This window comes from Aythya ferina, assembly GCF_964211825.1.
Source record: "Aythya ferina genome assembly, chromosome: 1".
Classification (NCBI taxonomy): Eukaryota; Metazoa; Chordata; class Aves; order Anseriformes; family Anatidae; genus Aythya; species Aythya ferina.
The window spans coordinates 54,685,509-54,701,604 of NC_140296.1; the positions used below are offsets into that span (position 1 = coordinate 54,685,509).

At 43.8% G+C, this 16,096-nt stretch overlaps 1 protein-coding gene and 1 long non-coding RNA gene across 2 annotated transcripts in view; one reads left to right on the forward strand and one right to left on the reverse strand.

The window, feature by feature from the left end:
* Positions 1-1,187: 1,187 nt before the first annotated feature.
* The window catches only part of HS6ST3 (heparan sulfate 6-O-sulfotransferase 3), a 298,903-nt gene continuing 283,994 nt past the window's right edge, over positions 1,188-16,096 (forward strand). Inside the window, exon 1 of the mRNA XM_084506878.1 lies at positions 1,188-1,940. Coding sequence (XP_084363004.1) covers positions 1,399-1,940 — 542 coding nt within the window. The 5' untranslated portion in view covers positions 1,188-1,398. The remainder of the gene's footprint in view (positions 1,941-16,096) is intronic.
* Positions 2,228-3,509, reverse strand: LOC311430330. The gene is made up of 2 exons (XR_014688700.1): positions 3,387-3,509; positions 2,228-3,206 (listed from the first exon to the last, which is right to left on the reverse strand). It is a non-coding gene; the product is annotated as an uncharacterized lncRNA (long non-coding RNA).

A 16,096-nucleotide genomic window follows, 5' to 3' on the forward strand; every position in this document is an offset into this window, starting at 1 on the left:
TTCTGCATCTTACTAAAAGCACTACGAGAGGTACTTCAGTCTAAATCCTTTAGCGGTGCTTTTATTCCAAATACACGGTTACCACCACAAGCCATCCTAGTGCTATTCTGTTACAGAAACAAGGCTATACACGTACTTAATGTTGCTTCTCTGGTTTGATGTTTGCTTGTTTGGTAATGAACAGGCTAAGGGGGAGAACAAAATGCTTTCACCAGGTAATCCAGGGCGTTCTCTACAACGTTTCAGTGAGGATAGAAGCACATCTCTCGTGATGCCTGGTGAGATCCAGAGGCTTTTACCAGCCTCATACCTTAACGGTGTTGTGAGATCCTGGACAAACAGACGTGTGTGTGTGTGTGTGCGATATGTGCGTGTGTTGGAAGCCAGGGGACGGAGGGTGTTGTAGCAGCAACTTTATGAACGCTTTACAGCTCCCAGAGTTTCATCTCCTTTACTTTAGGCTGTTTGCTGGCTCTTTGCAGTATTTCGCACAGTTTTTAATAGGAGCTGATGATCCCTTTCAAGAGTCCAAATACTCCTGCTTTCCGTATAGAAACCTTCATGGTAAGATGCGGAGGTTTAACGGCTGTTATAGAGCTAAATAGTGCCACGGGGACGCACCGCTCTGTTAGAGGTCTTCCAGAGCTGGTTGAAAGACACTATAGAAAGTTGCGGTAGCGCTGCCAGGTACCTAATGAATAAATGGAGTAAATTGCGACATTCTGCGATTAAATAGTTTAGATGGGCAATCAGCCCGCGGGGCCGTTGGGGGCCGTTAGGAGCCGTTAGGAGCCGTTAGGAGCCGTTGGGGGGTCCGGCCCGAGCCTCGCCTCACGGCCCGGGCGCTCCGCTCACCTGGCGGAGCCCCCTCTCCCCCCTCATTGGCTGCCTTCCGCCCCGCCTCCGCCTTCTCATTGGCTGGCTCCGCCGCCCCCCCTCGCGCTATTGGTCTCCGCCCGGTACCTGGAGGGGAGCGAGGAGCGGCTCCCTCTCCCCCCCTCCTTTCCTCCCCCTCGGCTCCCATTGGCGGCGGAGCCGGCGTGCCGCGCCCGCCCATTGGCTGGCGGGCCGGCCGCGCGCCCGGATTGGTGGGCGGCTGCGCGGCGCCCCGCCCCGCGGGGGGCAGAGCGGCGCGTTTGGGCTGGAGAGTTGCCGGCGCCGCTCGGCAGCGCGGGGCTGCGGGCGGCGAGAGCCGGGCGCCCGCTGCCGCCGCCGGCCGGGGAGCGCGGAGCGGAGCGGAGCCGGGCATGGCCGCGCCGGGCTGAGCCGAGCCCGGGGCGGCGAGCAGCATGCCGCCCGCACGAGGGGAGCCGGGCGGGACGCCCGCCCTGGCAGCGGCCGGCAGCGCCTGAGCCCGCGCTGCGCTGCGCTGCGCCGCGCCGTGCCCCGCGCGCCGCCATGGACGAGCGCTTCAACAGGTGGCTGCTGCCGCCGCTGCTGGCGCTGCTCTTCCTGCTCATCGTCTACCAGTACGTGTCGCCCGCCTGCCCCGGCGCCGCCTGCCCCCGCCGCCCGCCGGCCTCCGCCGCCCGGCGCGGAGGGGACGCGGCGGACGAGGAGGAGGCGGAGGAGGCGGCGGCGGCGGCGGCGCTGCCGCGGCTGGTGCCCAAGTTCCCGTTCGCGCGGGGGGAGCTGTGCCGCCGGGTGCGCTTCGACATGCGGGGCCGCGACGTGATCGTCTTCCTGCACATCCAGAAGACGGGCGGCACCACCTTCGGGCGGCACCTGGTGCGCAACATCCGCCTGGAGCAGCCCTGCTACTGCCGCGCCGGCCAGAAGAAGTGCGCCTGCCACCGCCCGGGCGGCGACAAGGACACCTGGCTCTTCTCCCGCTTCTCCACCGGCTGGAGCTGCGGGCTGCACGCCGACTGGACCGAGCTCACCAGCTGCGTGCCCGCCGCCATGGAGCGCCGCGGCTGCGCCGGCAACCGCACCCTCAGGTCAGCCGCGGGGCCCTTCAGCGGCGCGCGCACGGCCGTTAGCGGGTCGGGGGGGGGAGGGAGGGGTCCCTCCCCTCACGGACCCCCCCCTCTCGCTGTCCCCTCACGGCGTTTCGGCGGGAAGCGGCCGTCGGGGAGAGCGGAGCGGCTAATAAATAAAATAATCGATAAGCCAGGGTCCCGCTCGTGTGTGTGTGTGAGGAGTGTGTGTGTGTGTGTGTGCGTTTTGTTCCCCAGCTTGTGCCAGGGACCGAGCCCTGCCCGCTCCTGCGCGAGTTTCTCTCAGCTACGCGCCTTTCGAAACTTTATTTTCTAAGATAAAACCACAATCAGCACTGAAACGCTCCCGTGTACCTATACAGAGTGCCCCCGCAGCCTTGTCATCGGTGTCCGGCAGCCCTCAAACCCTCTTTTTTCTCCCCGTTTCAAGTGGGGTGGTTGCGTGCCCGTCGCCTGCTGCCTGGGGAGCTCGAGGTTTTTGTGGGGAAAAAATCCCCGTGTGGATAAACACCCCCGGTGGCACGGGCTGCAGGCTCCTGCAAGCGCTGCTCCTCTTCGTGTTAGCTCGTGTTGGGCTTTTGCCGGGTCTTGGAAAAAAATCTTTTCTGTTTTGAAACGGGAAAGTTGTCCAAGGGCAGTCTCTCCGCACACAGGATAGCTGTAGGCGATTCGCTAAGTTTCGGGCTTTGTTCCGACTCATTTACCATTAAATCGCGTTTCCAGGCTAGAGTTAGGTCCTGTCTTTATTTGTATGACAGCCCCTGAACATGGGCAGTAACAAGGTAGCAGATCAATTCTCTCGTAAACTTTAACACTATAATGATTGCAGCTTCAATTTATGTAAAGTACTTGAGGGGAAAAAAAAAAAGCCTTTCCTCTTTTTCAAGTTATATAGCTTTCCAGATAACACAATGTTCTTTCATTTTACTACCCATCGCAATTTTATGAGTCTGCAGCCTGTACATTTTTATCAGGACCGCTCGCGCATTGTTTTGGGTCTTGTAAAAACACACACAGCCCATGATGCCCACAGACTCATTTTCCCTGGTCCTGTTCATCACCAAGAAAGCTGGTTGCTGTTGCTGAACAGCTCGCAGATGACTTGATGTGAGCATCAGAGGCGGTAACGGGTCCTCCCGTACCACACAGCTCGGCACATTTGGCGTGATTCCAGCCACGATGATGTAATGTTGGGTGCTGGGGACTTGGGCTGCACTTGCAGCGTGCTGTGAAGGCATCTCGTACAGTTTTATGAAAGATGTTCAGCTGGGGATAAATAGAATCAGTAGTTTCACTTGCTAGTGGAAGAGGAATGCTGTGAATGTCTTCAAGGGCAAAACAGCTTGGTGGCAACAGTACAGCGTCAAGGAATATTCAATAAAATTGTAGTGGAAACCAGGGAGGGGAGGAGGGAGAGTAATACAGAAATGTCTGAGAATACCTTACCTGTCCCTGGTATCCTCTTTTCCTTTCCTTTGTCATGTAGAGTAGTAGTAAGTGAATAACCAAGTGTTAAATTCAAAGGCAAAGATCGCAAATGGGCAATAAAAGTGAAGTAGTAATTTTTATACTTTTTGGTAGAAAACATGATTATATTAATTGAAAACTTCTGAGTTGATTTACAGAGCAGGTGATGACGATTTTTCAGTCATTTGTTAGTAATTATTTTGACTGGAGAAAAAGACAAGTAGTGACACTTCAACAGTTACAGCCAAAGTGTTTTCTTAATATTTTTTGGTTTAGTTAGGGAATGCTTTGGTTAGTATGGCATCTTACTTGGGCTTTCTGGATTCATCTTCACATAAGTGGAGGAAGTGCTTCGAATACTTATTGGTCATATCATTCCAATGCTTGCTCCTTGTTGTATTATATGCTGCTCTGGGCAGACATCTTTTTCTTTTTATCATTGCTTTCTCTTTATAGTCATGTAGCCTGACTTCATTTATTTCAAGGAGTTTTAAAATGAACTATCAGATAACCCTGAAGTATGGAGTGGCTCGGCTATGAATGTCTTTGCTGAAGTTGGAATCAAGCCTAAAATACTTTGCTGGAGGACTGTACTATTAGAGGCATACGTCTAGGTCTTTTTTAACGTATGAACTGAAAATTGAGCATGAGGTGACCGTGTGCCTAAAATAAGCAAGAAACTAGCATGTGAGCCTAAAGTAGAGCATACTGATTTTTTTTTTTAGTCATCCTTTGGAGCTTCTGAATGTATTTTAGGCATTAGACTTCCCTGATTAGCTTAGCTTTTCTCTTCAGCCTTCCAGCAGTGGAGCCAGGAAATTAGGCTAAATTGGTTAGGTATGACACTGGTTTTTCTCTGTGCCTGGGAGGAGGGCAACGGGACAAACCAAATGGTGAATTTGGTACCCAGGGGTTTGAGCTCTTGTGTAATATATTTGAATATGCGGTGAGGATGATTCTATTTCTTCATAGCAAGGTATTAATATAATCTGTTCTTTCAGATCTCAATATATGTAACTGGCCCTTAACCACAAAGAAAGGATAAGCAATTCAGGGTGTAAATCTCTGCATTTTAAAATCTTGCTTTTTGGAGTGCTGGTGATTGTGTACCATAAGTAAAGATCAAATAAGTGAGAGCCTTGTTTAATCTTGTATTTTATTTGCTATTTTGTTGTACGTTAGATAAAGTCCTAACTTTTAACAAAGGTTTGTAGAAGAGTCCATGGAGAAAATAAGGGAGGGAATGGTCCTAAGGGTTTGAGGAAGTACATGAGGCCCTACTTCACTCTGGACTTTTTGTCCTTCGTGAGCAGTGTGCTTACAGATGTCTTACATCTGGAAGATCCCATTGAGGTACTGCAGAGACCTGAGCTTGGCTTTTTTCATTTTCTGGTGTTTGAGTTTTGAAATCTTGTATCCCAAGAAGGAACTCTGGGTAGAAGCTGCCACCATGGCCCAGCAACTTGAACTCCTCAGGCCCAAGCACCAACTCTAATTTTGAGGTCACGGGACCTTTACCCCTATGGGACTTATGATGTGATGTGTCCTGGGTCCAGCCTAGGTACTTCAGTGTGAAAAGTTGTTTCTCTGTGTATTGGATGCTGTTGTGAAGTTCAAAAATCTTTATCAAACTCCTTGTAATGTTAGGAATCAAAGCTATTCTTTTCAATGGTGTTATTGAAGAAAAAAAAAGGGCACTACAAAACTTTTAATTTCTTCAGTCATTTACACCTTTTTTAATTTGCAGGATGTGAGATGTTCTGTTGAAATACTACCTAAATGTTTACAGAATAGTGCTGTTAGTTTCCAACATTAATGTGCAGCTTTCCCTCTTACAACAGTTGCTTTCTGGACAGTGAGGATATGGAGAAGAGTATGCAGTTAATATGGTCTTAAACTAAGCTCATATTAATGTAGTTTTCGGCTCAGTGTTGCAAATAATGTAATTAGACCATTGTGACTTCTCTCATGAGGATGCTGTTAGGTTCACATGGAAGTGCTTACATCAGTAGCATGCCTCCCCCCACCCCTTTACATTTCACAGGAGACTTATTGCTGTACCCTGTGCATGCAATTTGGGTTATTTTCTGTGCCTTCCAAAAATGGCTTTTATAGGAGAAAGTAACGGATTGGTGCACCATCTTTTTTGCAAGGAATGGCTTTCTATCTCTTTAGGTATTTGCTCTGACCTCACTGTCAAGTTGTTGTGTTTAGTTCTACTTTGAGAACTTGGCTTTCCTTCAGAGGCTATAGAGCTTCAACCAACGTTTACAGAGGACAAAAAGGAAGGAGAAATGATGTTAATGTCTAAATTGGGATGCCATGGAAGAGCTGGTCTCAAGTCTGAGCAAGTGCCATTAAGCTGCCTCTGTAGACAGTGGGGAGGAGCAGAGTACCACAGCCAGCCCTTTGCGGGGGCTAAGACGTGGCTGACACCTGATGAATTTCCCTCTGGAGGGGCAGCTCTTCCTTTCGGTGGCTACAAAGGAAGGCTGGAGGGGCTGGTTTGGGCTAGATGTTGAGAACTTGATGGGAAGTATTCCCATCTGCACATCTCACGTTGCAGACACGTGGTCCTAGCTGATGTCTGCCTCTCAAGGTACCAGGTAATACCTGGTGTGTGGCACATGGCTTGCGTGGCCTCTGCCTTACGTATGAGGGATTGAAAGGGGACCTTCAGAAGTTCTTATCAAGGCACACTTTCTCCCTCGCTGGTGTCTGTAATATCATTAATAGTTATCCATTGTTATTATTACTAGTTTGATTAAATTAGGAAGGTAATCTTTTAAACTGCACACTTGAGAGAACGCTTCATTGAAACTGTTGTCTAATTTTTTTTATATGAAACAGTGAAATTAGTCTAATTCTGTAAACCACATGAGCTTTATTATCAGTGCAGTGTAGTCTTCTAAAGTATTGATTTTCATTAATTGGCTTCTATTGTACTTCCCAGTTCTTCATGTCTGTTTAACTTGCCGTATGCTCTCTTAGTCTATGGAAGTACAAATCAGCAGTAAACCCATGAGTCACAGAATTGGGAGAGTTAAATAGAAATTAGCAGGTTCCCTTCTCATCTGATGCAGTCCTATTGAGGTTTTTTTAAAGCTCTAGCAATAAGAGAGCATAAGATGGACTCCTTTCTTTGCAGCCATGGTAACTGTGATCATCACAAACACGTAAGAAGAGTGCTAATTGAAAATTAAGACTATGCTGAAGGTAAGCAGGAGAAGAGAACAAAAAGCTTCAAGTGTTTAAACTGAAAAAACCTGCAAATTCTCTCTCGCATCTTGGTATCTTCTGAAACGAATGTTAGAGCCAGGTTTAAGGAACAACAAGGAGTGAGAAACTTCTTGTGATCATGGTGAATTTTGTTTTGTTTTAATTGCCTCCATTGTTGGTCACTCCAGAAGAACCCTTGGTAATCCCTTCTAGGGTTTCGATATACTTACAGTTCGAAAGTGGTCGTCTTCCCTCCAGTGCTCATTGTGATTTCTTTTTTTTTCTTTTTTTTTTTTTTTTATTTTTGTGAGGGACATGGAAAACAAATTGATCCCTTGCTTTTTATTTGCCTACTAGGTACTTCAGTTCTCAGGAAGTCCTCTTTCAACATTCCCTTATTGAAAAAAAATAACCAAATCCAGCTCATTCTATATTTCTTCTAGGTCATTTTGATTGTTTTTCGTCTTTTTTTTGGGTTTATGTCAGTTATTTTCTTGAAATGTGATGCTTCAGTGGTGGTAGAATATTTCATCCATATACGTAGTACAAAGTCAAGCAGAAAAGATTACTTCATTTATTCTGGAAGTTGTGCTGTTGGTTGTACATTTCAGTGCCACTTGCTCATTTTGCAGTTGCATGACATTGGCTGTCCAGCTTGGGATGTAGACGCTATTTATTTTCTCAGAGACTACTGCTTGTATTTCCCATTGTCTTTTTTATATGACTCATTCTTTCTGTTTAAGTATAGAGCTTTGTGCTCATCCCCACTTGATTTTGTTCCTCTTCTGCCAGTTTCTAATTTGCAAAATTGATTTGAATTTTAATTTTGTCCTTCCTAGCTTTATATCATTGACATATTTAATAAATGTCTTCTGTATTCAGCACCCATGTTGTTGATGCAAACATTGAATAGAATTAAATCCCATTGTAATAATCTTTTGTTTGGTAGAACTCCCTGGAAAGCAGATCTCAGTTGTGCCCCTGCCACACTATTATTATTATTATTATTATTATTATGCTAGGCAATGGTTGGAAGTAATTGGAAGTGTTGTCTAGTAATACTATTTTTTTAAAAGTCATTTCCTTCTTACTCTTCCTCTTCGAAGTAAATTACTATATTTTTAGAAGGAAATTTGACTTGATCCAGCTTGACTGAGACTACAATGCTGTCTGGTGGTCTTTTCTTCTATGTGTTTTAAGCCCTTTGTTTTAGAAATCGTGGCCACTGCAGTTAAGCTGAGCGTTTGTTTCCTGCACCCTTTTAAAAGAGGTGGTTTGCCTTTTTCAGCCCCCTGATCCTTCACACGACCTTCCTAAGCTTCCCGTGGCAGCCTTGGTTCTGTGACTGGTTCCAACTCCTTGATTAGCACTCTTGGGTGGGGATTTTTTATATTTCCCCCAAGCTCAGTTTCTTTCTAGATGTGTAATTTAGGTACTTGCTAACTGTTGTATTTCACAATTTTCTTCTTTCTGTTGGAATGACAGCCTTTCACCTGTGTTTTTTTTTTTTTTTTTTTTTTTTTTTCCAAGGGGATCTGATGCTAATAAGACACTGAACTCCTCCATCTCACATAACAGAAGTGTTCAAAATGTTCATCTTGTTATTTGTTCGACCTGAATGTAGAATATACTCCTAGAATATTATCCTTTACTGCATATTTATTTCACTTCGTCCCTTCTAGCTCTTATTCCAACTTGAGCATAAAGACCTTTCATATTCTCTTTGTGAGTCTGGTTTTGTTTCTAATTCCTTCTTGTGCTTAAAAGCATGTTGTGGTTGAGCCCACTTTCTTTGCATTACTGTTAATTGTGCTTGTGACTTTTTATTGTTTGAACAACTGGCAACCCTCCCCAGCTTTCTGCACTGTGCTCATATCCTCTGAGATGTCTGCCTTCCAACCCAACCTCAGGAGTGGCAGCCAAATGATTGATGGGGATGGAGCTTTCCAGCGTTGTGGTTGTTGTGGCTCTGGAAAACTTTTGACCCAAAGCCTTGTCTTGAGGCTGTTGGAGCTGTAGCAATAAGCCTCAGCAGGCTGCCTTGCGTGGGGGCTACAAAAATGACTAGAACTCACATTTTCTGCTCATTGCTAGTGTTGATGAAACAATTGTCAGCACTAATTTGGTTAGGAATTGATTGTTGTCATTCACCCATCGCTGTAACTTACAAACTTACAGATACCTGTGGAACTTGCACCTCCTTGCCTTGAAATTTTCAGAATGTGTTATGAACACGATCACTTGAGCAGTACTTCTTCTAGTGTCTGGAAGAGACTTCACTGTGGTTTACCCAAGTGAATTTTTCTGCTCCTTTTATGCAGACCTTGTTGCTTTTTTTTTTTAAAATCTAACAAATTGGGTGGGTTTTTGTTGTCTCCTGGATATCTTATTCTGAAAAATAGGCTAATATGCTTTTTGAAATGAAGGAGCTACCCTCTTCTTTGTGCAGGAGCCAGTCAAAGAGAGTCTGGGGGAGAGAAGTGGAAGTGTCAGTACCGTCCCCTACGGCTGCCCAGTGTTACAAGGCAGCAGCTGTTTCAACTCCCGTGTTAATAAGATGCTATTTAATTTGTATTATCTAGCTGCCTAATTTAATTTCCAATCCTCTTGAATAGGATATTGATTAAAACCCAATTCTTACATAGTTTTAGGTGTACGTGTTGGTCTGAGGTGGAATGGGAGAAGTTTCTGAGTAGTGCCAGAAGTTAAATCTGTGGACTGAGATCCCTGTGGGGGCAAGGGGCATCTCTGCCAACTCAGTGCTGTTAATCACAAAGCAGCTCATTGAAAAGGGTGGAGAGCCATTTGAACCGAATGTCTTCTCCCCTCAAGCGTGCAGGCAGCTTTTATAATTTCCCCTCTAAGTCAGTAAAACATTTTCTTTTGGAGCATGGTGCAGCAATGGCAGCGAACTGAGCTCCTAACATAAAGGGTTTGATCTCTGTGCAGCATGAGACCTGCTGAAAGCAAGGGAACCCGATGTTCTTCTGTGCATCTGGTATGGCACTCAAACTGCTGCCTGCTCTCTGGAAAGAGAGCTCACCCCAAAATTGGATTTTCTTCATTAAGTACTAAACTAAATTGATTGTCTTAATGTCCTGAGTTACCTTAGAAGGCAACTGGAAGTTCTGTCATGGTTCTGTAATTGCTAAACAGGTTTTCAGACACAGTGTAGGAGGCACGTTTTGTGACCTAAAGGTCTAATTTGGCCTGTTGGTATGATAAAGTGATTCAGCATTGGCATGATTACTGATATAGAGGGGGGGGGGGAAAAGAAACTAGTGCCAAAACTATCTTGGGGTGTTGTTCAAGGTGGCATGGTTCTACTTTCCAAGCATATTCTAGAATGGCAACATCTACAACTCTTGAAACTCCTGTGGTTTCTTCTCATGATCAGTGCTTGAGATTTCAGTATGTATTGACTAAAAAAAACATAGAATGGGTCCTTGCAATGATACAGTCTTCTATCCTCAAGCTCTGAGGACTGTGGTTGTTCTGCTGTAAAGCAGAGTTTCTAATTTTCTGTCAATATTTAGCTCTTGTTCAAGAATGAAACCATGTAAGGACCATGACACGCTGCATCAAAGCAGATTCTTTCATGTGTGGGATGACTGTGTATCAAGGCAGGGATGGCAGCATTCAGCATCTCTTGCTCAGACATTCTTGCGCAGGTGTTAAGCTGGGGGAATCTCAACAGCTCTAAACTGCTTTTAGATGAGTTATTCTAACAGCAGTTAGAAACTGCTTGTTTTTTGCTTACTGGTGGTCTACAAGAGCAATTTGTTGGAAGGGTGAAGGGACAAATTAGTAATTTTTCTTTTTGCTTTATGATGGCTTTCAGTAAATGAGTGCTGAGATACCCTGCAAATCCTCAATTACTGGTCTCCTTTGTCCTGCTTGGGCTGAGAGAGAAAGCTTGGAGGGAGCCAGTAGTAAGCAACCTTCATGTGGTAGAACTTAATATGGAGTAATACTTTAATGCCACAAACTCAAGAGAGAGCTTGAAGTTGCTCTGTGTATAGTTTTGGGGAACATTTTGTATCTGGGTTTTAACATTTTTTCTAATCAGTAGTTATAATAGTGTTCTGTGAAGTAGCTCTCGTGCTCTTTCAATATCTGCATCTATGCTGAGAGTTGTTTGAACTTTTGCAAAACATAGGGTCACACACATTTCAATAGAATGTGCAAGATTAGAATGGAAAGCAAGGGATTATTCTCTATTTGTGCAAACAAGTGATTGTGTTTGTTAGATAAATGGGTTTTTATCTGGGAAATGTAAGTAACAAAGGTGTTAGTAAGTAAACAATCTTCATTCCACTTCTTAGAATAAAATCTGCCTTTAAAACAAACCAAACATATTAAGGGCTTTTTTGCCCATCTCATGCTTGGACAAATGATGAAGCACCTCACTTTAGAGATGCCAATAAGCTTTTAAAATGCAGTAGGAGTACAGCTGCTTCTAGGACTTCTGCAGCATCTGGAAATCTAACGTTTTTAAAAATCAAGCACTGCAAATTAACTGGTAGGAGATACAGGAGTAAGCTCAAGTAGTACATTACTCTGAAGATCTGGGTTATGGCCCACAGCTTACTCATTAAAAAGGGAGGAGGGAATTGGGTTGTAATTATTGACTTAATCAGAATGTCTGGAACCCCTTCTCCTCTTCACGAAGTAGAGATCTGCTAGAAGTAGGTTGCTGTGAAGTGGGCTTCAGACATGTCAGAAGTGTTGTGTTAATACTTTGATATATCAGTTGTCAAAGTGTGTTAATGCAGGCTGAAGTACAGCTTTGAGTTTCCACAAACTGAGGAGATGCCAAGTGTGTTTATTTAGTAATGGGAAATTCTGAATGTCATATTATGAATACGCTGCGATGGAAAAAAAAAACAATGACCAGATGCAACATCATGTTCCAGAGTCAAAATAATGAAGGATTGTTGAAACAAACAATTATTCATAATCAACTTGACGCTAGGCTACCCAGGTCTGAAATATCTTGACACTTCTGTGAAGACTGGCCATGTGGCTGCAGGTGCTGTCTGGTACTCTTCAGGATGCCCAAGTAATTGGGGGTGCTGACTTTCCAGAGACCAGTTACTTCCAGCAAACAAGTAAACTCGAAACTGAGTGTAAAAAGGAGGCATACTTCACAAAAAAACTTCACCCAAAATATCAAGGAAATTTTCTCTCTGGAAACCTCTAACATGAAAAATGGATAACTAAGAACAATTCTATCTGGATATGTGGTATATATTATATATAATATACTTGTGTTGGAAATAATTACCAATTTAAAGAAGGATAGCAGTAACAAAATATTTTAAGTTCTAAATAATTTAAGAAATTAATAGGACAGAGCTGTTCCTCCATCAGCTGATCACTCAAAAGCCAAGCTAGTGCAGAGCAATCTAGACTGACACAAGTGCCTTCAGGAGTTAGCAGTTCAATCATTAGGGAAGTTTGTTGGGTACTTTCTAATGTGTCATAAAACCCACCTTAAATGGGAGGATTGGTAATCTCAAAATATCACGTGTTGACTGTATAAATGTCTTGCGTTATTCAAACTTGACCCAGCACTGGAATGAGTATTCAGGAACACAAAATGCTTGCTTTTACTGAAGTTGCAGTAATATTCCTTTGTTATGGAGGAAAAAGCCCGTGGCTTCTTTGTTGCAGGTAGTTGCAAAAGTAGCTTGTGGTAAAGCTGGCATCCTGGACAGAGAGGACTTAGGCTACTTAGTTCAAATTGCATCGTTTTGAAGAACATCTCAAGAACTGTCAGAAAAAGAAGTACAGGGAGATGTATACAACATATTTCCAGGATGATGGATGTTTTTATATTGACAGTAATCAATAAATTGTAAATTTAGAATGCATGCGTTAAAAGATAGGATACACAAAGAGCTTAATTTTTAATGTTATGCTTATCTTAATCCTGGGATTATGTGCTGCCTCTAGCCAAGTTTTGCAAAAATTATTTTTTTCCCAAATTCTCAGTCAAGGTCTAATATTATTAATGGAAAGAGCTTTCTGACTCTTTAAACTTTGATTTGTAGGACTTGGACAAGTTTCAACGTAGGTAAAATGAAATTTTAGACTTAGTAACGCAGGAAAAAGTACTTTTCTCTTTAATCAAGTAGCATATAACTTTTTTTTTCTTGAACTGGCTTTTGTTTATGTAGCAAATAAGTTTATATCTCACTTGGTGTATTTTCACACTCAAAAGCAGCTATTTGCAATTCTTGACTTCACTTCCATGTCTTTGCACACAGGCTAAGGCTGAGAATTTGGGGGTGGGTGGAACAGCAACTGATTGTGTGTGGTTGAGGAACTCCTCACACTAAGAGGTGAAGTAAGAAGGAGCGTAGGAATCAGCTGTGAGCCTGAAGTGAGAGCCTGGAAGGCAGCAGAGGAGGGCAGGGAGCAGAAAAAGCTACAACCTTGCAAGCTGAAAGAAGGATCGCAATTATACAATTTGAAAGTTCATTCAAATAAAACTTGGTTTAGAGCTTAAAGCTCTCCTGTTCTATTCTTCCTGGAAGAGAGAGATGTAGACATGATGAGAAACTCTAAATATTAGCTGGTTTGAGGTCCAGTCCTACGTAGGTCTTTTTTTTTCCCCTCCTCGTAGGTTTCTGAAGAGTTTTTGTAAGAGACCCAGAAGTTAAATTAGGCATCCTCAGCTCCTACACTGTGATTCCCATGTAGCATAGTTGTCATATAATATTTTCATCCTTTAACTTGACCTCCAAATTTAGTGATGGGAATCGGACGATTAGCTCCCAAGAAGCTTCAAACGTGAGTTAATTTCTGAACGGCTGAAACCCTGTTTTCATGGCAGAAAAGCCTCTGTCAAGCTAAAGCCTTATCTTTCTTGTTGTTGACTTAACAAGGTTCAGCTGAAAATAGCTTTGTGTATTATCTTGTTGTTCTCTGCTACTAGGCATTTCTATTTATTACAGAACCATATAGGTAGGGGGGGACCTCTGGCAGTCATTTAGCCCAAACCCCTGCTTGGAAGACAAACTAGAGCAGGTTGCTCTGGGCTTTGTCCAGAAGGTTTGAATCCCTGGAGGTGATGCCACTGTCTCTCTGAACAATCTCTTCCAGTGTTTGATAGCCCTCGGGGGAGCAGAACTTACCTTTTCTCCTAGCTGAGATTTCCCATTTTCTGACTTCAGTTTCAGGTGTGTGGATGCGAAGCTCAGGGACACGGTTTAGTGGCGCACTTGGTAGCGTTAGGTGATGATCGGACTTGATGATCTTGTGGGTCTTTTCCTACCTAAATGGTTCTGTGATTCATTTCTTCCTGTCCTACCACTGCTCTGTGCATCAAGAAACAGCCTGCTTCTCACTTCTCTGCACGCTGACACTTAGAAACTGACACTTATACACTTTCAAAAATATTTATATAGTGTCAGGGTATGTTGGGTCAAGCTTTTCTATTTAAATTATTTTTATCCAGAAAACTAACACTTCTGTAAGTTTACATATTCAGACACTGTTCTCTATAGCTCCAACTTCTATCTCCAGTGGTAAATTTATTTATCAAACTGTTCACTGTTAAATGACAGTATGAAATCTTAATTGTCATGTGCTAACATGAAATAACTTCCTAGGGTTTACAATGACAGAACACAACTGTTCTGCCTTTTTTTCCTTCTCCAATGTTCAGTCATTAGATTAAATTTTCAGTAGAGGGAAGGTTGGTTTGCGTCAGGCTCAACGTTTCTGGCTGTGTCTTTTTTTTGACAAACTTGAAATCTGAAAGTGCCTGTTGAAATGGCTTCTTCCAAACAGAAAACTTAGGTGTCTAAATAAGGGGAGTAACTGAAAATAGCTTTTCCTAAAAAGCTCAGGTCCTCTGTAGCACAGGACGTTCTTCAGCAAAGTCTTTGCTTTGCTCTGCAGCCACCTACACCTGCTGCCCAAGGCTGGCAGGTCAATGAGCGTGTAGCTGTACGCTGCCTTGGGATGTGCAGCGCTGCCTCTGACATCTGCAGATTGTTTTGTATTAGTGTATTTCTCCTCCTTTTGATTAAATTGTCAGATATCTGACAACGTGATAAAGCATCCTATTGAGATATGGGTCACTAGCAGCCATCTAAACGGCTGCTGGGCATTGGCGTGGAGCAATAGTAAAACTGATGGGCTGCATCTGCCAAACAGATTGACTGGGAAGCTTAAGTGCGGCCACACAGAACTGCTGCTTTGATTAGTAGAGCGGCAGGGACGCTAGATGTTTATCGGTCTTGTTTCATGCTCTGTTACTTGCATTGCAGTCCATTATGAGGTAGTTCCAAAGAAAACGTTAAAATAAGTGAATTAGGAAGTGTTCGTAGCAAGTGCATCGTTATAGGTGTTATATTTTAAACAAATGTACAAGTTGTGCATCATTTCGGGAGCTGAATTTGGCGCTGTGTTACAAGAGGATTTTAACTCTTATATATGCATGGGTAAGAAAAGAGCTCAGAAGTACATATGGCAGTAAAAACTTTCTCTTCCACAGCTACCTGTTGTGTCCTGTGTGCTGAAGTCCAGTGGGGCTCTTGCGTTTTTAGCTCTTTGGTCTGGGACGTGTGAGGGCTAACTGAATTTACTACTTTAATCTGTCCTAAATTCTCTGTTTTATTGTTCCCTCTGTTCCTAGCAGTACACAAAAGCTGATAAGGAAGAATAACTACTCTCTTCCCCGCTACCTGAAACGTACTCAAGGGACAGACAAAATGCATTTCTGTGTTCCTTTACTATGTTTCTCTCTGCCCCCTTAAGCAGCTTCTCAGAGAGCTTTTATAGCTGTTTCCCTTAGATCTGTATTCAGTTTCTCCTAGGAGAAAATATTAAACGCTCACAAGTTGTCTCTGTAGTGTATGCCTCATTCTTTTGCTTTTATGACGTCTTGGAGGAGAAGGTATTTAAGATTAGTGTTGACAGAGTTGGCAGAAAAACTGTGTGCTTTACTTTCAGCTATCGGTCAGCAGTTACCGAAACTCTGCTCGGCTGGGTGAGCCACCAGCTCCATCCTGGGGCAGGAAGGAGGGGAAGGAAGGCAGGTAGGTCCTGGATCTGTCCCCCTGTCAGAAAAGAAGGAAGGCTTCTGGACCCTGGGGGGAAAAAGGTGATGGCTTGATGGGACTGGAAAGGTATGAAGAGAAGAGGAGAATTTAGCTGCGTGGAGGGTAGGAGGTAATCCTGAGCCACACAGAGAGAAATGGGATTTCGTGATAGAGGCAATAGGCCAAAAGATGCAAGCAGAACATCTGTGCTTGCATCAAAACACAGGAATGCACGTAGCTCTACCAAGTGAATTTTCAGCAGATGTTCTGGCTGGGGAGCGGCTTGATCAATCTCAGTCAAATCCAACTTTCTCTCAAAAATCTGAGAACCAATTTTAAGCAGTTAGCTTACACTTTTTTGCTATCTTTTACCAGAGATTTGTTTGCGTTCTGCTTCTTGAATTCACGTTATCT